The sequence below is a fragment of the Passer domesticus genome, chromosome 11 (assembly GCF_036417665.1).
Source record: "Passer domesticus isolate bPasDom1 chromosome 11, bPasDom1.hap1, whole genome shotgun sequence".
In the NCBI taxonomy this organism is placed as follows: Eukaryota; Metazoa; Chordata; class Aves; order Passeriformes; family Passeridae; genus Passer; species Passer domesticus.
In genome coordinates, this window is record NC_087484.1 from 15,591,792 (window position 1) to 15,614,042 (window position 22,251).

The 22,251-nt window shown below is 36.3% G+C and overlaps 1 protein-coding gene across 1 annotated transcript in view; it reads left to right on the top strand.

The window, feature by feature from the left end:
* Positions 1-22,251, top strand: part of COL4A4 (collagen type IV alpha 4 chain) — a 66,915-nt gene that overhangs the window by 1,029 nt on the left and 43,635 nt on the right. The window contains exons 2-9 of the mRNA XM_064385936.1: positions 3,787-3,975; positions 4,878-4,917; positions 6,709-6,786; positions 15,881-16,015; positions 16,912-16,956; positions 18,941-19,057; positions 21,661-21,729; positions 21,980-22,015. Of these exons, the coding sequence (XP_064242006.1) occupies positions 3,920-3,975; positions 4,878-4,917; positions 6,709-6,786; positions 15,881-16,015; positions 16,912-16,956; positions 18,941-19,057; positions 21,661-21,729; positions 21,980-22,015 (576 nt within the window). The 5' untranslated portion in view covers positions 3,787-3,919. The remainder of the gene's footprint in view (positions 1-3,786; positions 3,976-4,877; positions 4,918-6,708; positions 6,787-15,880; positions 16,016-16,911; positions 16,957-18,940; positions 19,058-21,660; positions 21,730-21,979; positions 22,016-22,251) is intronic.

Sequence of the window (22,251 nt, forward strand, 5' to 3'; positions counted from 1 at the left end):
AAATCTGCTGTGAAAGCCAGTTAGCAGAAGCTGCTTTTCCAAAAAGTTTGGTAGTGCCAGTAAGAACATGCTTCAGGAGGAGGTGAGCATTATCTTCAGTACCAAAGATCTTGCACACAGCAACATGGTAAAACAACTTGACTCTAAAATGTCCATCATCTGTGACAGCAAGCTGGTATAGACACCAAGGTATGGAGGGAAAAGGAAAGAATTCCCCTGGTTTCAGGCCAGATTGATGATGACTACACTGTAGCGAGACTAGAGTGGAAGAGAGTGATCAATTTCAATGCAAAATGCCCCAGCATGGATCTCACTGCAAAGATAGTACTCAAAAGGAGAGCTGTTGAATACTAGGCCAATGAGTTATTGGAAGAAACAGAAGAAAGCAGGCAGATCACTGTTAGGGGCAATGAAAGAACTGATGCAGAATACTGAGTGAATGAAATACTGCTATAATAAAGAGATATTGAGTCAGTTTTCAAATTATGAAAACCCTGTGTGGAAACTAAAAAAAAAAAGCAAGCTCAAAGCAAAAATGTGAAAGTGCTAACAAGGGAGATATATCAAAAAGGCAAAATATTTAAAAAGAATCCTCTTCACTTGCAGAACCACCTCCTTCACTAACCTTGAGCAGCTGACTGCTAAGTGGCTCAGCTCAATGGGAGTTTTGTGTGTTTATAGTTAAGAAACAGCAAGTAATGTTGCACTCTGAGATTGTCACATAGAAGCATACAAGCTTTTATGTGAGTTTCTGGGACAGATCCATGACCCCAAAGCGGCACTGAGCTGCTACAAAGGTAAGATCAGGCACTGGTGTTCTCTCCCCTGCTCACCATTGCCAGTGTCCATCCACAGAGAGCCTGTGGAAACTTGATGCACGCTGTGCTGCTGATACTGCTGTAATCCATGATATTATCTGAGAGCTACAAACTCAGACAATCTTTATGTCTAAACAGCTGTCCAGCTTAGCATCAGTTGTGCCAAAATGAATACCTGCAGCTGCCTGTAGGGCTACTTTACAAAATCCCAACAGAAGCGCCAGTACCTGAACACTGGAGATCAACCTTAATTCTAGAAAGCAATTGAAAGCTGCATCTAATTAAAGTTTGTCTTTTTCTGCAGTAACTGATACTTAATTATTTTAACTTTGGTTTTGTTTCCTTGGTTCTCTATGGTAAAGAAAGAATAATACTATTTTCAGGAATATTTTTGTGGGAAACATTAAAGCTGTATGAATTTAGTACAAAGTGCAAAGTTTTATAGAACACTGTAAATGAAAAAATAGGATTTACTGGAAAGGATGGAGGGAGTACCAAATATGTCCATCATGAATGAAGCAGAAGTCCTATGGAAAACAGCATATGTGTTCACAGACTTCAAATTACTGTCCTAATTAAAGAACCATGAAAGAACCACATTAAAACTGATCTGAATCCTTGACTTTGTAACTTGTGTGGTATTGTTGCACATGATGTTGCTTCCTTTGGATGTAATGAAAATACAGTTAGGACAGCTCTAATTCTTTTTACCTCAATAACTGTAGCTGTGTGTCTGCCTCCAACTATGGCTCATGTCCCCTGTTCTTTAGCAGAGTTACTGAGAATGAAATTGTCTTGCTTCTTGATTCCTGTCTAGAAAGTAAACATCTAGATTGTGTTATAGTGCCAGCTTGTCCCCTTCTGTTTTCCGAGGCTGAGGTGCGGTTTGGTGATCTCATGTGAAACCTATTCCTTTGGTGGCAGTGAGTGTGTTATCCTGTGGATATTTTATTGAGGTAACTGTTGTGATTGCTTCAAAAACATAAAAAATGAGATCAATTTGACCCATCAATCTAAACAAAACCTTGTATTCTTTCTGTTATTGTATTAGCTACTGAACAATTCAACTTGTTCAGAAAATTATGAGGTTTAGATAGCCATGACAAAATAACAAGCAGAGGGTTGCAAGTCTTCCACTCATGCATTAAGTATTATTTCAAACTGTGTCAATGGGTTGGATCAAAATGGATTTTAATTTGAAAATAAAAGTTTTGCTGCTAATACAAAGCAAATGTACCAAATATAATTTTCTTTTTTATTTTCTTCTTAATTTTCAGAAGCTGTTTGGATAATTAAATAATGAGATAGATAGTGGGCAAAAGGAACACAATTCTGCAAAGTCTCAACACTTTATGACTTGGATTTTCCATTTGAGGCAATCAGTCCCTGCAATATTTTATTGCCTCACAATTTTGCTTATATTGTTTTTATTACTAATGTAAAAAATCAGTGAGGTAGGAATGCTGTTGGAATATTATTTTTTTTTATTAGGGATGCTGTTATTTTTTTCTTTTCTTACAGATGGGGAACTGGGGCACAGCAAGACTGTAAGAATTTGACAGATGAATGGAGTACTGTACAATACATGTAAAGAGTGATCTTGCAGCATGGACTGGCTGCCTTTAGGCTATTTATTCATCAGTCAGTGCACAGCAGCTTCCAAAGTCTCCTCTTAGTACTGTGGGATTTGGATATACTGTGCATACACACAGGAGTCAATATTATTTATAGATTAGTTCTGGTTAGAAAGATGCCACACTATAAATAATAGAAAGCAAAACAGTAATGTTTCAGGAACTGTACTCTCATGTGTTTAACAAACACTGCTGCTGCCTGAACAGCATCAGAGAGCAGCCAGTTTGCTGCTTCACATCCTCACTCCCTGCTCAGGAACTGAGTGGCTTTGCCTACTCAGGAGATTTCTCCAAAGGAAGCAAACCCCTGTCAATTCACTCTAGTCAGCGTTCAGTTTCCTCAAAACTACTTCCCACATTTGGAACTCTAGAGTGCTAAAAAGCAGAAGCCTGTGATAATCTGTGCTAACCTGGGAGAAGCCCAGCCCTTAAACCCTCAGTTTGAAATAACCAGTGCGACTCATTTGCCAGACACGCCTTATTACAAAGGATTGCAGCTTCTTTTTTATTTGGGGCATAAGGGAGTTTGCACATGACCTGGCCATGTCTCTGGATTTGTGAAACTTGAGTTTCCAAAAAGGTTGGATCAGCAAATAAAGCTGTGGGACCTAAGTCATAGGTCAGGGATGCACTATGTATGAAAATTATATATTACATATGCAAAATTTGACTGTGTGGGACTGTGGAGGCCACTGGTCAGTCCTGCTTCCTAAGTCCTGGCAAAAGCTGTAGAAAAAATGTTCTGAAATTCAAGCTGAAAAACTCTTGGTGATGTCAACTGATTGTCATCTGTCCATGCACATGGGTAGAACTCTTAGCTGAAATGCATATGTTTTATTCTGCATTCAGAGTGGTCTTCCTTTGCTCACATGCTGGCACAGACTGGTCCAGCCCAGTTTGCAAAAGATGCTGCTGCTCAGTTTGGTCTTAAAACTAGAATAAATACTTTCTTGAGGTTTTTTTAAAGTTCATTATGTTTTTTACTATACATGGGTATTGCATCTTTTTTCTTAATGCCTTTAACTGAAATGGTGGCTATGAAAACTTTTTAAGAAATAATGATGTAAGATTCTCTTTGTTCATTACCTCAAACACAGAATGAGGACTATTCTTACTAGGCTGAAATCTTGTACCCCTTTTTATGTGAATCTGCAGTTTCATCATAGTCCCCTTGAAATAATTGGATTGCTGATAAAATAAAATATGGCCTGAATAGGAAGAATATAATGTAGTGCCAACAGAAAGCTGTTCACTGTAACACATACAAATGGTTAAGACTTATTTTTGGTTTTCCAGTAATTATTCATGTGTACATTGGATGTATTTTTTAATAGAAACAGGTTCAGAGAGGAAAACAACACCAGTATGGAACAGTGTTTGTAGAGCATCCACAAACAGAAGGAAAGAGAAGACCTGCCATTTAAAGAAAAAAGAAGTGCTGCATACACAAATCCTCAATCAGCAGGAATGGCATTAACAAAGGATTCATTTGAACGGATTAAGTGGCTTATCACAGCTGCCTGGTGAGTTTTACAGATCACTACATTTTTTAACCAGATTCACTCAGATATATTCTTAGCTATTAATTTAACAGTAATAAGAAATGCCTAGTTATTTGCAGAGTTGAAGTAATTTTGAAATAGGCTTCACTGTATCCTGTAGAATAGTACACAGCAGTCTGTGTGCTATGGCTGTACCTAATTTATCTTTTCATATAACTAGTAGACACCTTAGTTCTTAGTAAAAATAATATTAGCATTAATAATAATTTAAAAGAATGCTTGTTTTCTGTATTGCTGCAGAAATTTTGGGCTAACTTTTTATTTTAGTTTTTTAGTTGTTTTTTTTTTTTTTTTTTTTTTTTTTTTTTTTTTTTTTTGTGTAAACTTTAAAAGCCATCACTAGCAATGGCTGGCATGGAGCTGGGCTTCCCCAGCAGCTGCTCTGGAATCATGTAGCTATTCTGAATCTGGCTTTCCTCTCTACTTTCTCATGGCCTCCTTCTCTGAGCAAGAGAAAACAGCACCAGCTAACTGATTTCAGGGTAGATGCAGATCATTCCCATCCTACTCAGTCTTCACCTCATGGTGTCCATGGAGAAATCTGTCTGGAATGGGTTCCCCCTGGCACTTTGTAATTGGGATTGTAAAAAGGTTACAAGGGGGAGTTATAATGACTTTTCATAGTCTCGTTCATGCCTAATTGTTTGTCCTCAGTCTCACAGATCTAAAAAGACAAATATTTACAGCATGGGAGGCCATTTTTGATGGTGTGCACCCCTTATAAAAAAACTATGTAGCCACCCCAAACAGGATGTAATCGTGTGTACACTTGATCACTTCTCACTTTCTACAGACTACATTTTTGTGAAGGTATGATGTTATGAGTATAGTTTTAATTCAGTTTTCTTCTTCTTTTAAATCAGGTGGCTGCTGATTGTTTTTTCAACTCAAAGAATTGATGGGGTAAGTGACATTAATATTTACTTTAGGCAGGTGAGGGATAGAATGGTAGAGTTTAAACAAGTAGCACCACATGCACCAAGATGACCAATAGTTCTGTAGGAAAACTGTAATGTTCCTTTCCAGATTTCTGCAATTCTGACTTTCCTTTCTGCTACTCAGGTTATCAAATTTGCAATTTTATGCTCTGGATTTTCCTAGATTCTAATTCTGGCTTTTTGAGGTGCTTTTGGAAAGCTGGATGTAGAAAACCCTCCCTTGTTCACTGAGTCTATCTCCTTCCTCATAAAGTCTCTTTAATGGTTCTGTGTTATGGCACATGTCAATTCTAGTTTCCATTCTGCTCTGTGTGTTAACACAGATCTTAAACTGATTTCTGTGGACAGTCCTACCTCTCTGAAGCCAAATTTTCACATATAATATAGTTTCAATATCTACTTTATTATCCTGTCTGTACTGGCCTTCATATTACCCTTATGTTTGCCCTTGCCTTCTTTCAAGTCCATCCTCATTGTATTCTTTCAAATATTTACAAGTTCTTCTTTTTTTTTATCCCCAAACTCATCCCTTTTTATTTGAGCTGTTGAAGCTGGAAATACTTTTTAAAAATAACTGTTCAATCAGAAGAAAGGATAATAGTTCTGTTGTTGGAAGCTTGTATTCTATTGACATTCCAGGAGAGGCAAGATTCTAACAAATATGTGAGAGACTAGTGCAGAGTAGATTAGTAATTTCATGGGAAATGCAGTGTGTGAAAGACAAGTAGTGCGTGAGAGAGACCATCATACCCTCTAGTTCTGAGGTTTGGGAATTCCAGATATTCTAAAAATGGTATAGATAGAAAGCACAGATTTTTTCCTCCTTATCTAATATTTGTCAGAGTTTTCTCCTTGAAACATTGAAGTATGAGCCTATAGTGTTCTGTTGGGTATTAAAACCAGTAGCAAAACAATCTTGACCTTGATAATAATGAAAAGCCACACTGAGAAAATATTTGTTTTATCACCATTTTCTTGTTTATCTACATTATTCTCAAATATTTTACCTCCTTGTTAAAATTATTTTTAAAATATCTTTGATAATTTACACAGTTTTACTCAAAAAAAATGTTATTTAGTGTACATTCCAACTTAGTTTATAAGTGCATATGATGTGGGTTTATTATTACATTTGGAGAAATAGAAAAGAACAGTGAAATCATGTTCATTTGCCACACACAAGATCCACTGAATTTACATTTTGTTGTGTTCTCATTTCTCCTTGAATAATATTTTTTTGTCATTGCAATTTGATGGAAAAAGCCATTCCTTTGCTATTAAAAGGACAATAACAAATTTTTAATACAAGAAGTAAATTAATAATAGGCAATGCATAATTACACCACGCATATACTTAGTTTCATTTAATTGACAAGAATTAAATTCAAGGTTTTATCTCTGTGTGAACTTCTTGCTCCTTCACCTTGTTTTGCCTTTTATCATTTCATTGTAGTTGAACAATCTCCTAAAATAATGTGATGGATTACAAATTTTACATTATTAAAAATTAAATTCTGGTTCTGTTAAGATCTATTTCAGGTGCAGCTGGTTTCCTAAGTTATATTTGGCTGTAATGTTTAGTGCAACAAGTAATAAGCTTTTACTTATTGCTTCTACCTTGCCAGCATGTTTATGTTGGTGAGAGATCTTTTGCCCTGAAAATCATCTAACTAGTTAATATGTCCAGCTGAGAATATTTGATCGTGTAATTGTTGTCTGTTGTGCATTGATAAATGCATAACCTTTCAATTTTTAGGGAGGATATGCATATATTGATCCATGTGGGGGACAGGATTGTTCAGTCTGTCGGTGCTTTCCAGAAAAAGGATCAAGGGTAAGTTGTGATTAGAGTTAATGATAATTACTGTTGCAAATACTGTTCATTTTGTGCACATTGCTGTTCTTGAAAATCAACATGGTTGATAAATCAATAAATCAATATTCACACATAAACACATCTGACAAAAAGTAGTATAATTCTATACTGGTATCAAGTGCAGCTGTCACTGAAGAAACCGAAGATTGTAAAGAATTCCTTTTCTAACTGGGTTTGTACTAATCATGGTACGTTTCTTGTATTAAGGATTCTTTGAAATCAGTCTAGGAATTAGACAGATGTGACTCCTAATACAAATAAAGTATAGAAATTTATACTCGTCTTCTACTAAGAGGCTGGTTGAAAGAGAATGTCCCTGCCATTCTCTAGTTTTATGAGAACTGAGTTATTTCTTGTTTGGGTTGGGTGACTAAAATTGTTTGCAGACATTTTATGTTACTCACTTAAGATACTAACTTTAAAAAACCCCTGAGTTTTCTTTGTCTTATGAATAATTCTAAAACAGCTTTAAGGCATTTTCACATTATATGCTAAAATCAGTAACTGTGAATGTTGCTAATTGTTAATTGAAATATGTCCAGTGACAACCAGTTTGTCTTGTCTGTTCTTTCTCAGAATACATCTCTATATAGAGATAGCCAATAATTTAAACATTATGTGAGGAAAAAAACTTATATATATACAAAATTTGTATATATATGTTCTGATTGGTGGTCAACTAAAATATTGTCAATGATGAAAATTGTTTTCTATCATAGTACTAATGTTTAAGTTTAATTTTAGGAAGGTTGAATGTGGTGGATCAGTTTTGGAAGAGCCACATGCCCCATTTCTTTGTGTACAACCTGAGTTGCCAGAACAGCAAGACACTCCTTTTTCTTCCTGTCCTTCTGCAGTTAGCTGCTCACTTTGCTGTGTCATGATCACTGCCCTGGTGTCCTTGGATCCTATCCTAATCCTGCAGGATTATGTCTATGTGAAAGTCCCCCATGCTGTAGGATTTTCATAATAGAGGCCTAGGATGAGTATATCTCTGTAACAGTGTGCTAACAAAAGGGCATCCCAGGAAAAGTATTTTGACTGGTACCTCTGCAGTGTCTCTCAGTGCTACTGAACAGACTGTTTTGGATACCAAAAACCTGATCTGAAATGCCATTTTAAAACAACTAACTTTCAAACTAGGGGGAATTTCCCTGATTTGGGTTCTCACTCAGTTGCCTGGAAGTTCTGAATTACGTGCCCATAACCAGTCAATAATAAATACCTCCTGCAGCTGTTCTAGCTCTTTCCTAGGCTGTCCTCATCACAGGTAAACTGTACTGTGATTCATGCATTTGCAGGTAGTTTTCTAAATAATTCCAAGGAACTGGACCTAAGTGCCAAATAGAAGTGTAATAAACATTTCAAAATTAATTTAATGTTGTTATGCAACTGTAAGTCTGAGAATTTCCCCATTTTCTGAAAAAAGCTCTGAAATGAGAATCTACATGTGCCCTGATGGATGATGGATAAAGTATCTCCAATGTAGTATTAATTTATGTTTCATGCAGTCATTTATATTAACCAATATAGTAGAAACAGAAGTACTAGAAGTACTCTTCAGAGCCTACATGAAACATGGCTTTACTAAACACTGCCTCACATACATTACTGCACATATTTTCTATACTAATGTATGGTGATGAATAATTTTCCATAGGATTATTTAATCTTTCATACTACGATTCTTGTGGTTTTTAAACTTTGCTGTGTTCTGCTTTTACACTCTGACACACCAACTTTGCTATCTGAGCTTTTGTGGAGACTACCCATTACAAAATAAAAGATTGCTTTATCTTATTGTTAGCTTTCTAGAATGCAAACCATCTGCTTTATCTGCTTTTCTGTCTGAATCCTGGTCTGGGGCTGGCTCCTCAGAGTTTTGCATCTTCCTCAATCCTGTCTTGAAATGGTAAGAAATAAATGGTTATTAAAAGCCTCTGGCATTGTACAGTACACAAGCCTAAGTATTCAGAAGTTTTAGTAGAAAGACTTTGCCTTCTATTTCCCCATTTGAAAATGTTTTAAATTTCAACATCAAAAGCCCTCTTTATAGTAAGTGGACAAGGTAATGATAATTAAGGTTTAGCTAGAGAAAAGCTGACCATGGGACTAAGAAAATGAAACTGCCATGGCCATACTTGAGTGTATTGATAGTGGGCAAGTTGAAACAAAAGTAGAAGCAAGTAGCTGAACTTTCACTTCATATTTAAATAAAACCATTATAGCTATGCATCAATTGCTCTATTGGGTTTTAGAAAAGCTTGTGAACCTGTCATTTTTAATTCTCTCAACCATATATAACTTTGTACAATAAATAGATTTGTACTCCTATTCATTAGCAAGAAATCAATGAAAAAAAATTTAGTCACTTCTGCTAGTATTATATCATTACAATTGTTCACATCACAATGAAATTTTGACTTCTGTTCACTTGGGATTGCAGTTTTGTTGGAATTAGTATTACATGATACTGTTTATCTTTTAATCTTACGTCACAATTCAAAAGGACTCTCTCTTCCATAGGACACCATTAAAATGTGCTGCTAAGTCTCTTTGTCCATACCGTGTGCTATTATACCTAGACATTTCCAAATTGTAGAACAGATAAATGAAGCAAAACATCATTAATGAAAGTATATATGGCAGTAAGTGTTCTATCTGACTTCTTAGATTCTTTTTCCCCTCTTCCTTTTTGGTTGACCATAAAGTCTGTGATTTCAATTTTCATTAAAGACATAGTAAAACCTTTCCACCATTTCATCCTCTTTTTCTGCATTGGAAAGTTGTTTCCTAGAAAACTCCTGCAGTGTTGTATCACCAGCTTCCAAAAATGCTGGCTGCTCTAATAGAATTTAGGCAGCTAAAAAAATGTTTGCAGCTAGCACTGACCGATTGTAAACCTGTCCTGTGCTGACCCCGGAGTTTGATCCTATTCAATTCCGTTGGCTTTGTTTTTAGTTAAGTAGATTTGGGAAGCAAGCATCTATTCATGAGCCAACCTGATCTGGATTCTATGGGGTCATGTGAAATGCCTGGATCAAAGTGAATAACAAATATAACTCAGCAGGACCAATGTTCGTTCTTTTGCAGATGAAGCAAGAGGTTTATTTTTATCCTAGTGTAGGGGAGAATGCAGCAAACAGAAATCTAAGAGGAGGGTTTTACACTTTCTGACACTTCAGATGTAAGGAGTAAGCATTCACAAGAGATGCTGAGTCACTTGGGTGTCACAGGTAAGTTAGGAAGTCAGCTGGTACCAGTCACTGCAGGGCAAGAATGCACTGCCTTGGGGTAAGAATGAGCAAAGTTACCTGTGAGTAAGTCAATGTTCTGGCACTGCTTCTCTTGTAACATCTCCCCAGTAGGTCTTGTGAGTTGCCAGATTTCCTTAGTAGGTTCCATGGGTTATTGGAGTTCAATTTACAGCACAGTGTAAACATATTTAAAATGCTAACTCAGAAAATTGTGCAAATTCTGTCTGTTTTGGGAAGTAAGAGGCATTTATTAAAACACTTTTTTTTTTGCATGCTGGTATGCAGTGGCAGTCTCTCTTTCACATGGAATAACCAGTACTTGTATTTGAACTTTCAAGTAGCACACTCAGGAAATAAATTTGTAAAATCCTTCTGCTTGTTCTCAAATCCACTGTCAGAGATGTATGTACACTAATATCTGAGGAAATCTAGATTTCTCCCATTATTTGCCTCCTACTTGTTGATCATCTTTTCCCAGTACATTAGCTGTAAGTTTTAAAGCAGAAGATTCCTGAGACCAGTTACACATTTCACTTACATTCACTGAGAACCACATTATGTTTTTCTATAAAACAGACCCAGAGAAATGAGACCCCTAAATCCATATCTGAAGCAGACCACACTTTTGTTTTGTTTTGTAACTGGTCAGAGGAATAGGCAGTTCTCTGACTGCAGAAGTTAGGATTTCAACTGGTAGGGAATGGATCCTGCTTACCAGAATCTGGAATGGACACGGAACCATAGAAAAAGAACCACTCCAGTCCGTAAGGAGAATCACACCAATCACTGCAAGGCCTCTTTGAGGTTGTTCATCATACACAATGCCCAGCTACAGCATCTGTAAATTAGCATTTCTCATATTAAACATTTTTCAAATTTTCAGAAGTTTTGACCTTGTTAATTATCCCTCCTTTTGTTCTTGAGCATCTTTCTTTCCTTATTTCTTTTGGTTCCCCTGTCCTACCACACTAATTGCCAAGCTTTTCCACATCAAGCAAGATAGAACTCTACAAAACCATTCTTTTTTACAGATTTGAATCAACCAAAAATTGTCAACAGTGACTTCAATAAAATAGTACCGAGCAAAACTCAATTTTATTTTATTAGCTAAGCTGATGTTAATTATTTGTGGTTTGTTTCTACAATATTTATGCTCTATTTGTAGCTCTCTGCTTTCAGCCATTAGCAGTTAAGAGTTTCAGTGCTAAATTATGATTTGTTGGGTTTGTTTAATACAATAGTGACACCCACTGGCTTTTTGGATAGTTTTTCTTTTCATAGTCCCTCAGGGTTAAAACAAAAAACTAAGTATACATTGTGAAAGATCTTTTCAGCACTTCACTGTGATTTGTCATTTGTTCTGTGAAGTATTACTGTGAATACTAAACTGCATCATCAGGTGTTTTGTTCTTGTAGCACATTATGTAACTGAAAAATATAATAAAGTTGCCAAATATGATAAGTTGGCAAATTTTCAAAGAGTTTAGATCATGGTTCAGATGTTCTTTAAATGAAAGACAGACTATTTACAAAGGTCTGTAGTGACAGAACAAAGGGTAGTGGCTTCAGGCTGAAAGAGAATTTAGATTAGATATGAGGAAGAAATTCCTTACCGTAACGGTGGTTAGGCCTGGCACAGGTTGCCCAGGGAAACTGTGGATGCCTCATCCTTGGAAGTGTCCAAGGCCAGGTTTTGAGTGACCTGGTCTAGTGGAAGGTCATCCTAACCATAACAGGGGGTTTGGACTACTTGATCTTTAAGATCCCTTCTATCCCAAACCATTCTCTGATTCTATGAAAAGTCAAGCTCTAAGTATTATTATTGCATTTACTTGGCTAAAATCTGGTAATTTGGTGAAAAAAATTATCTAATCTATTAAGGACAATAGAGTGGATTTAGTGCCAAGTTGTGTGATTTCTCAGATTTATCTCATCTTAATCAGGTTTATATTTAGAAGAGGATTTGTTCTGGGTTTTTTTGAGCCTTGACTTACAGTGAAAATTAGTTTGGTTCTAGCCTTACACAGTGAGCAGTAGAATCTTCCCAGAATGAACACCCCTCCAAACCCTGGAAGCTGTGGCTTTGCTGGGTAATTGAGCAGCTCTTCCAAAAGGGGAGAGGACATGGGTGGGGCTTAGAGCAGCAGCAGATGCCCCCACCTCACTAAGCAAATTACAAAATAAAACATCTCTCCAAATACCTTGGTGAGCACTCCTCTCTTGCCCACAGACTGCTTTCCTTTCCTTCTTGCTCTGTCCTGCTCCTGGTGAAATGAAAAAGACTGGTTACAAGCCAGAGTCCAGTGCACAGTGGAAAGGGCTGCTGTATTATTTGCCTACAATCTGTGTGGGCATTTTCACTTCTGTTCTTATGAACAGAAGGTAAGTGCATTTCACAAATCACTGGTACATCTTCATAGCCTGTGATATAGGGTACTGTCTTCACTGAAGGTGATAACTGGGCTTCTTTTGACTTTTTTGATAATGAGAAGCAAGACAATTCACTTGAGTAGCATGACTTTTTTATTTCCATTTAAGACTCCTTTAAAACATTGTGCTTGAGACAGCTAAGTGCTCAAGGCACTCTCAAAATCAGCTGCCCTTCAGTCTCATGCAAAAAAAAAATAACATTCCAGTTAACCTTGGCCATTGCCTTTTCCAAAAAGCATTAAATGTTTTGATTCTGAAGTACTTGCAGTCTTAGTCTTAGGAAGCTAAAGTTAATTAAAAAAAATATAGCCTTGTTTTGCTTAAAGTCAATTTCTTACTGCAGGTCAAGCCCAGGATATGCTAAAATAACAGACCATAGTCTTGGCATGGTAGCTCCTGACCTAGACAATTAACAAGGCACTGAAAACCTAGAGGAATTTATTGGCATCAGATGGCAGAGCGGGCATAATATTCTGTTCATTTTATCTGAGCTAATTTGTCATTTCCACATGAGCATGACTACCTTCATCCTCTTTATTTTTACAGCTGTCCTGAGACTGTAATGCTGTGGTAGTCACATTGGATGGGCACAAATAATAGATGTGATAATAGATGTTATGGCATGGTATCAGTTTGGTCTTAACAAAGCTCCAGTCATTATCAGTCTTTGAGCTGAAAGAAAGAGAGAGAATCCATCAGCTTCACATGGCATGCTAAAGTTGTATCAGCTGCCAAACCCATTGTGAATTCTGAATTCAGTGACTCTGTTCTATGACTTCACTACCTTCAACTGAAGACCATGAAGTCAATTAAATTCACAGTGTAGCAGCAACTGAAGACATTTTACCAACCTAAAGAACTATATGTCCTGGAAGTTTTAATTTTTTAAATTATAATAACTACCATAGAATGCCTACAGTATCTCAGCTTTTTTTCTGAATGCAAATAAAAATGTTTCTTAACTGTCCAAAGGATATAGCACATTTTGAAAATTTTCTCTTTCAACTCTTGAATGCAGAGCATATACACTAATAATTAAAAATACTGAAGTTGGTGCAGTTACCTGTTGTCAACAAAATGCATTAAAAGACAAATGCATTAAAAAATTAGTGCAAAATATCTTATGCTTTTCTTTTCCTGTTGAAGAATGATGCATTTTGCAAGGTAATTGATAGTTTAGAGAACTAAAAAGCCATACCACTTCCAGTAAAGTTAATGGTTCAAAGAATTGTATTTTATTATATTAGTGTGATTCATTACACTTGTACTCAAAATCATGCTTTAATTAAAATGGTTGTCCAATTATTTTTTTCAATCAAGTATTTAAAGAGCATAATGGCTACCTTAGAAGTACCTCAATTAATAAATTCATTCTAACATAGAATGAGCAAGGCTCTGCGAGCAGCTAGGCTGCAACTGCTCATGCAAGCGAACACTCAACACCCAGAATCCCAACTGTCCATTCACTGTTAACAAGGATGCAGAATCATCAGCTTCTAATACCAGCAGCACTTCATTTGCATAATATTTTACACTGTTGAAATTCTGGTATCACAAAAATTGTAACTGTTAGAGAAGACAACATGCTGAGTCTGCCCTGGAATTTTTGTCAGTGACTTCTCTGGAAGCAGGATCAAGGCTGAAGTGAGAGCAAAGATAAATGGAACATGACTCGTATGAGGATTCTTTTTTTCAGGTGGTCCTTATTTCTAAGTGTAAGACGTCTTTTCCCAGCCTCTGGACTAAGTTCCTGTTCATAGTTTAAGGGCCAATGATCATCTAGCCCTACTTCCACTGTAGCATGAACCTAGAATATGTTCCTGTTCAAACATGTAGTAAATTACCTTCTCTGTTTTGTTTATTTGACTGAATGATTCATGCCATACATTTTTCACTTATTTTCACTGTCAAATCACACTCATTTAAAAAAGACAATTAGAAAATAAACAAAAAGAAGCTTAAGTCCCTGCTTGTAATTCACAAGATTTTGTCGAGACAGATTCAGCCTGTTGAAATGTTTACAATGAGAAGCAAGCATTCAGTTCTATTGCTTCCTGAAGCTACATATTTTCTTACAATCATCTTTCATTTCCATCTTTTTTCTTCCTTCAATCCACTCATAAAAGCAAAGATATAATCTGTTATTTCTGTAAATAATGAAATATCTTTTACTGCCCTCAAGTGGTCCTAATGCCATATGGTTTTCTCAGCAATGTGTGGGGTTCCATTTTGCTCTCTTTTAAAATACTGGATTATAATAAATTATAATAATTAATTCTATACTATAACAAATTATTAATTGATTATACATACTGTGTGACTAATATAGTTATAGTTATAATAATTTAGTATAATTTATGGATGAAGTCTGGAAAGAAAGCAAAACATTCTTCAGTTTGGAAACAACAAATTAGGTAAACAAGGATAATTATATAAAATTAAAAAGATATGTAAGAGAAATAAAGACTTGCAAATACATAGATTTTTGTAGGGTGGAAGTGTAGATAGCTCACATGTGAAGCCTGATTAGAAAGCTTGCTTCATTCAGCACTTTGAATCTATGATTTCATAGTTATTGAGCTGCACAGAACAAAAACTGCAACACATCTGAAACAATTCACCAGTGTTAGAGACTAAAAAGTCTAGTTGGCATGGGGGGTAATTTTGCTATAGGAGAATGTATAATACCTTGGAAAAGTTAACTGAAATCTATGGAGATTGTATGGTAATGAAGGTACAAATACTGCATTTAGAGCTATTTATAGAAAAGTGACATTCTTTAACCTGCCAACCCATTTTAACACAACCTATTAAAACTGATACTTTCTGTAAATATGTTAGCTAATAACTATTATTTTTTTCTCCAGAAAACTTCACTAGTTTTACATGAGGCACTAAGACATGAGAGTGATTATTAAAAATGTGAGCTAGAAAAACTTAATTGGCACATCATGAATTGAAAGAGGCAACTTGCTTGATTTGCTCTAATTTTGTATACAAAGTCCCTTTGTATAAAATGAGTCCTCATTTTTCTGTGAGAAAACACAATGCTTACTGGATTCCTAGGCTTGCAAGGGGTGATACTTAAATTGGTGGAGCCAGGAAGAATTGCAGGTTATCCCAAGCATCTCAGAGAGGTGATCTTGGATGCAGGTGAAAAGAAATTATCACCTTCAGCATGCTGTTAAACTTGAAGATTGAGTTCCTACAGCATTGAATTCATGAGACAGTTTTGCAGACTGTCCAGCAGCTGGTTTGAATCGTGAATATTTATACATTGCAAGCCTTGTTTTATGCACAGGGTCATCTCTGAATTGCTGTGGGGGTTACAGCAATGGTCATTCACTTCTTTGGACTCTTTTCAGGGTCAGCCTGGTGACCTGGGAGCTCAAGGTCCCATTGGGTCCTTGGGACCTACAGGACCAGCTGGTCTGCCAGGGGAGAAAGGACAGAGAGGTGAGAATGGGAAGCCTGGGCCAGCTGGAGAAAAAGGTGATAAGGTAGGAAACACCACAGACAGCTCTTTTAGGTGTATACGGTGTGTAATGTTAAATGTTGATAAGTGAAACAGAACCTGAATGACCAAAAAGCATTTGCCAAACTATACTCTTGCTCACACAAAATTCTCACAGAAGTTAATTACAGATAATCTATTATTGAAAAAATATTTCAGAAGATTTTTTTTTGCTGTGAATCACAAAATTCGAATTGTCAGAAGACATAAAATATGATGAACAGACAGACTCTGATTGTCATGTACCACACATCCTCCTTAACCTCAAAGAATGTGTAGAAATGTGGAGCTGGAGGGAAATAGTATGGTGCTTCTAAAAACGCTGCACTAAACAGAATTTTATGACCACTTAGAGAGTATAAATTGAAGTTCAGATTCATATCTTTCATATCTGTACAATCCCTGGCCCTTGGTACTTCATATTAATTGTAATTTAATAGTCTAATTTAACTGATCTCAGAGCGAAATCACTACCGTCAGTATCTAACACATCCCAAATGTAAATGCTGTAACTAAAATTGTACTGCTGGTTTTATCAACACAGGAGCGGGATTGTGAAATTATGTACAGAAATATTTTATAAGTTACAGGCAACTTCCCATTCTGTCATTTTATAATCTTTGGAGGATGAATGGCTATGGAGTATTAGATGTTTGTCCTGTACTGTACCACCTGGTACACAGGTAACTGTTGGCATTAGTCTTCTGTGGCTAGACCCACAGAAGTTTTTTTCAGATACTTAATTTCTGAAAATTATGGCCTTTCATGTTTCAAACAAGACTGGTTTTTTGTTTCTTTCTATATAGTACCACATATTCTTGTTTTTCATTTTTTAAAGTAATGACCTCCTCAACTTTGTTTTCTCATATCACCTCTTTTTAGGGCCCAACTGGAGTCCCAGGATTTCCTGGTTTAGATGGTGTTCCTGTACGTATTAAACAACTATTTCTTTATAAAAATTACAGGTCCCGTAAATTCATAGCAAGTCCTCTAACAGAATAATATACTGACTAAATTGTTTGGCTTTAAACTTATTGATATAATTTCTCTCAGAGAGTTACATGTTTTGAAAAAATGTAAAATAACTAGGTTAACTTCAGCTGTGTTTCCTACTGATAACAAACACCACCAAATCCCAAAGAGGTAAGTAGAGATTTTTCATGCAGGAGTGGGGCACTGAAGGCAGAGACTACTACTTAAAAGCAAAGTATTTATTCTCTCAGGATCTATAGCACACTGTAGTCTGCTTGGTTCATTCTTAACATCTCTGAAAATATCTCACACAATGCACTGGTTTTTGTTCAAACATTCTGATTTTTGCTTATAGTCCTTTTGCAGGAAGAAATCTAACCACTGAGTCCAGTAATTTTAACCTGAATAGGGACTGAATAAGCAAAGTGAGTCCTAAATATGTCTTTACAAGGATGCGATAATGTATTTTTATTAATGTCTTCTTCAATGTGAAAATTGGTGAAATAGTATCTTAGCTAATGCATTTTTCAGAATACTGTGCTAGAACTGAATTCCTGTGATGCTACCAGTTTCATGTGGATCAAACAAAGTTAAAATGTTGAATTTTGAAAGTAAAAACAGAATTAAAAGCTGAGTGGGTGTTGTGGCATGTCCACATTTGTCCACAGCTGTCCACATTTGACAGTGGGACTGTGGCCAAAATGCCTGGATAATGCAGAGGTCACAAGCCCAAAATTTGGCACAGAAAAAGGAAGTGTTCCCAAGAAACATATATTCTTTTTGCAAAGAATTTAAAAACAGTGTCCCCAAATTAGACTGAAGCATTTACAGACAAGAAGGTAGAATTGACAAAAGTGTTTCAGGTAAATGACCAGGGTACTCTCTTGGTGATTTTTCAGATTCCCTCGCCAAAAAAAAAATTTGCATCAAAATTTATACTTGTCAATACAAAACTCTTTAATTCTGTGAAAAATAGTTTTTTTTCTCCAACAGGAAGATCATTCCAAGAAAAATCTCATTGTTTCATTGCCCAATTCCTAATTTTTAGTAGAACTAATCCTTATCTGGACACTGGTTAGTTATTACTAGGTTAGAAAAACCACAATCTCTGTAATTACTGTGTGCCTGGGTGAAGCGATGTCCTCTTTTTACTTGTTTTATCCTAACAATTAAAAACCATGAGGCTACGTGAAATGATTTTTTTTTTTTAATGGCCAGTGCAGCCACTAGAATGATTTCCTCATTTTCTGCTGTGAGATAATGAGTAAATAATTTCTGCCCACCCCTCAGGGGGCAGAAATCTCAGTCAAGCCGCGCTGTGCTGCGGCCTGAGCCAGCCTGGCTCCCTGGACCGGCCTGGCCGGCTACCTGTTCAAAGGGTGGAAGCCAGGAGAGTTTTCCTGGACTTTGCTCATTTTTAGATGTGTTTTTCCACAACTCTTTTAGGTGATTTAACCAGGTGTCAATCTTGATAACTAGCCAGCTGACTGGCTCTGCCATGTCCCCACAGGGAACCACCCCCACAGCCCATGCACTGCCCCCAGCTGAAACCAGGCTTTGTTAGAACCAGGACAACAGCCACAGGAAAGACTATTGCTAGAGAGCTACAGTCTGTGTTCTCTGAGAGGACAGAACATTCCTTTTTCACTCAAGTGAAAACAGTCTGGTCCGCTTGACCTGTATTAATATAACCCTGTTATATTTGCTATATATCAAAAAACCCAAATAAACAAAATGTACCTAATTTGTTCTACACCACAAAAAATCTATTCAAAATAGAAGACATTTCTAATGCAAAAGAATATGAAACCAACACCACCGTGAGAGGTCATCTCATTCACATCTGAGATATATTTGTTTCTGAACTGTTCTGTTAATTTAAAAAATAATTTTTCATTAATCATGGTGTATTTCTCTTAAATATTAAACTGTCTTTCAGGGCCTCCCAGGAAGGGAAGGACCCAGAGGCAAGCATGGTTTGGATGGCTGCAATGGCTCGAGGGGAGACCCAGGATTTCCAGGAGAAAACGGTTATATGGGACCAAGAGGTCCTTATGTATGTGAAAGGCATTCCCACTGTGCATGTGCATTTCCCCTCCAGGCTAACAGCTCTTAAAATGACTCTCAGGCTGTGGCATCAGCTTTACAGTGCTGCACAGGGATTGCCAGGAATTCTTACTCAGGTTAATGGGAGTGAAACATTGCCTTAACAGATTAAGCTTGAGAGTGAAATAAGCTTCTGTATCCTTGAAGTACATATGGCTGCCTTGAGAGTTGAATTCTGTCTTGTTTCCCCAGAATTGCCACTCCAGCTGAAAAGGAGTAGCTTGAAACCACCTTACCATTCATTAGTACTTGAAATTTCTTAAAAGCCTTACTAGAAGGGACATACATGAGTTGACTTAGAAATAAGTGGAAGGTTCAACAAGGATAAATCCTGTTACACTCTAAGATTTGGTACCCCTTTTTTACACATACATGCTCTGTGCCCTTCTAGCCTTGCCTAGACATGTAACTGTATGTGCAGAGATCGTTCCACAGTTAAAATGTTAGAAATTAGCCCTTTAATATTTGGTTACTTTTTCTGGTAAAATGGAAAGCACTTTAAAATTGTTTAAGTAGCTGTGTTAGGAGTACTTGACTACTGAAGATAAAAAGATTCTTGTCATTAAGGGAAATAAATTACTGTACTTCCAAAGAAATTTTGCTGAACAGTTCTAGTCACCAGTCTTTGACTTATTGTGGAAGCAAGTTTTAGTTCTGAATTAATAAGAGCTGATGAGCTGGTCTAACAGCTTCCCTGAAATTTTTTAAGTAACCCAATAAAAACAACTGCACTTTACATGAAAAATCAAATGTGTTTAGTGAGGGCTAAATAAAATGCTGAATTCAGCCATTAGAAAAATGTGGAGAGGGTGCAAGAGTGTAATGATGTAATCAAAGATAAAAATTAGAATAAAATACAGTTTCATGCTATGAAAGACACAACATTATAAACTTACTAACCTCATTTGTAATACCTCTGCAAGTAACTTGTTACTTCTGCTGAAACTCTAATTTCACCTGTATTTTCTTATGTATTATGGCCTTCAAAATAGAGTTTACTTCTTGTAATTAGGCAGTGACAGAAAGGAAAAATGGAACATGGGACAACATACATCTTACCCATATCAGGAGCATTCCTTTGGAAGGCCTAGAAAAGTATTTGCAACCTACAAGAACAGGGAGACACAATAGGCATGTAGCCTTGGACTGCATGCTAAAATTCCAGTGCAAATTCATTTAGCTACCCAGAAAAACAACACAGAGTTTGGGTTTTTTTTGCCTGTGTGCAAGAATGCTCTTCCAACTTCTCTATGCAGATTGCCTATTTTAAATAGATTTGTTGCACCAGGTACTAAATTGACTGTACATTACAGCCAACATTTTTGTCTAACTCTTGTTTATAACACTGAACATTATCCTGTGTAATTTTATTTAACACTGTGTACACATACATCGGCTTTACTTCATTGACCTTGTTGGAAAATAAAGCAATTTGTATCTGTAAAGCCTTACCTAAGTCATATAGAAGATAACAAACTGAATCTAATAAAAATGTTTTGTTATACAAGAGACTATATGTAAAATAACTAAAGATAAAAACAACTTTTTATTTGTTTAATGTGTTCCCTAGCAGCTGTTGTTTACCTGTAATCTGTATCAAATATACTGTAGATATATCCAGCTGCAGACAGCTGTAATTCTTCCTTTTATTGTACCATTCCAGGGAGAAATACCTTCCCTGTTTCATTCTGACTGCAAGATTTGGACAGCCAGTTTATGATGATATGAACACTGTACCAGTACAGTTTTTAAGTGTTTGACAGTGTCCCATTTTATTGAACTCAGTAGTCAGGTGGTTAACTTAGTTAAATTATATCCACTGTATTTGGATTTCAAATGGAAAAACTTCAGAAATAAGATAGTTGTATGTTACATTCTTCAGATACGTGCATATCATGCTCTTAACACTAAATTGAGCATTGAAGTTAAATTTTGCAAAATAAATAATCTGTTCATGCTGACTCAGATTGAGTTTTTGAGGGTGCTATAATAGCAAGGTTTTATAAATGAACCCACAGCAAGCAGCATGGGAACTTAGTTCTTAAAATCCAGAGCTCTTAGGTATCACATTTTTAAAATAAACTGAAACAGGTTTCCTAATAGATGGAAATATTGAATACTATGCATCTAATACAGTCCATACTTTGATTTTTTTTAACTGCATGCAGTATCACTTTAAATTCTTCTGAATCACACAATGTACTTTCATGGAAGACAGTGTTCTAGTACTTAAAGCCACTGCCTCCCTAAAAGAAAAAAAAAAAAAAGACGTATTGATATTAAGGGCAAGATTTGTGAAGATTGTAGAATATTGAAGGACCAAGTACTAAGGAGCACCTTAAAAGAACAGGAGCCCAGAAGCTGTGGGAACTTGGTTTGCTGAACTGTACAAAAGGTTTTGTTAGATAAAATGATTATTCATGATTCTAGTGGATTATCTTGTGATATAGGGGCACCAGAAAGTCACAGCCTGAGAAGTTATCATTCATTCTCCATGGAAATGTAGGATATCAGTAAGTGGATCATGTTTTAAAAGATTCTTTTTCTTTAAAGGGAATTCCAGGGCAAAAAGGAGAAAAAGGAAATTCAGTGTATATTTTACATTTTGGGAAAGGACTTCCGGTAAGTATCTGATTGTGAAAAAATCATCTATTTGTAGGAAAACATGTATGGTAAATGTCATTGTTCCATTACGCCTCATTAGTTATAAAACTTAGTGGGGAAAAAAATAAAAGAAATTAAAAACACATATACAATTCTAACAGCTGTTTATGACCTAACAGCTAGTTTATGATCTTAATATCTGTAAAAGTTAAAAAATATCCACAAGAAAGCTTGAACTGGTTAATTTCCTAAATGTTTGTCATTACAGGGAGAGAGAGGTGATCCTGGACCCCCTGGCATGCCCGTAAGTACAGTCAGTGGGTTCTATAACTGCTTTTTGTCTTGAAGATCTTAATTTTTCTCCTTAGTATGCTAAGAAATATTGGGGTTTCTCTCTGCCTGCCTTAAAGAGCGAAATTCCAGAATAAACATCAAGAGAAACATCAAGAGAAACATCAAGTCTGTATAGCCCATTCCTATGGCTAGTTCCTGTTGGCTGAAAGGGAGCAGAAACAGACCATCCTCACCTGCATTATCTCT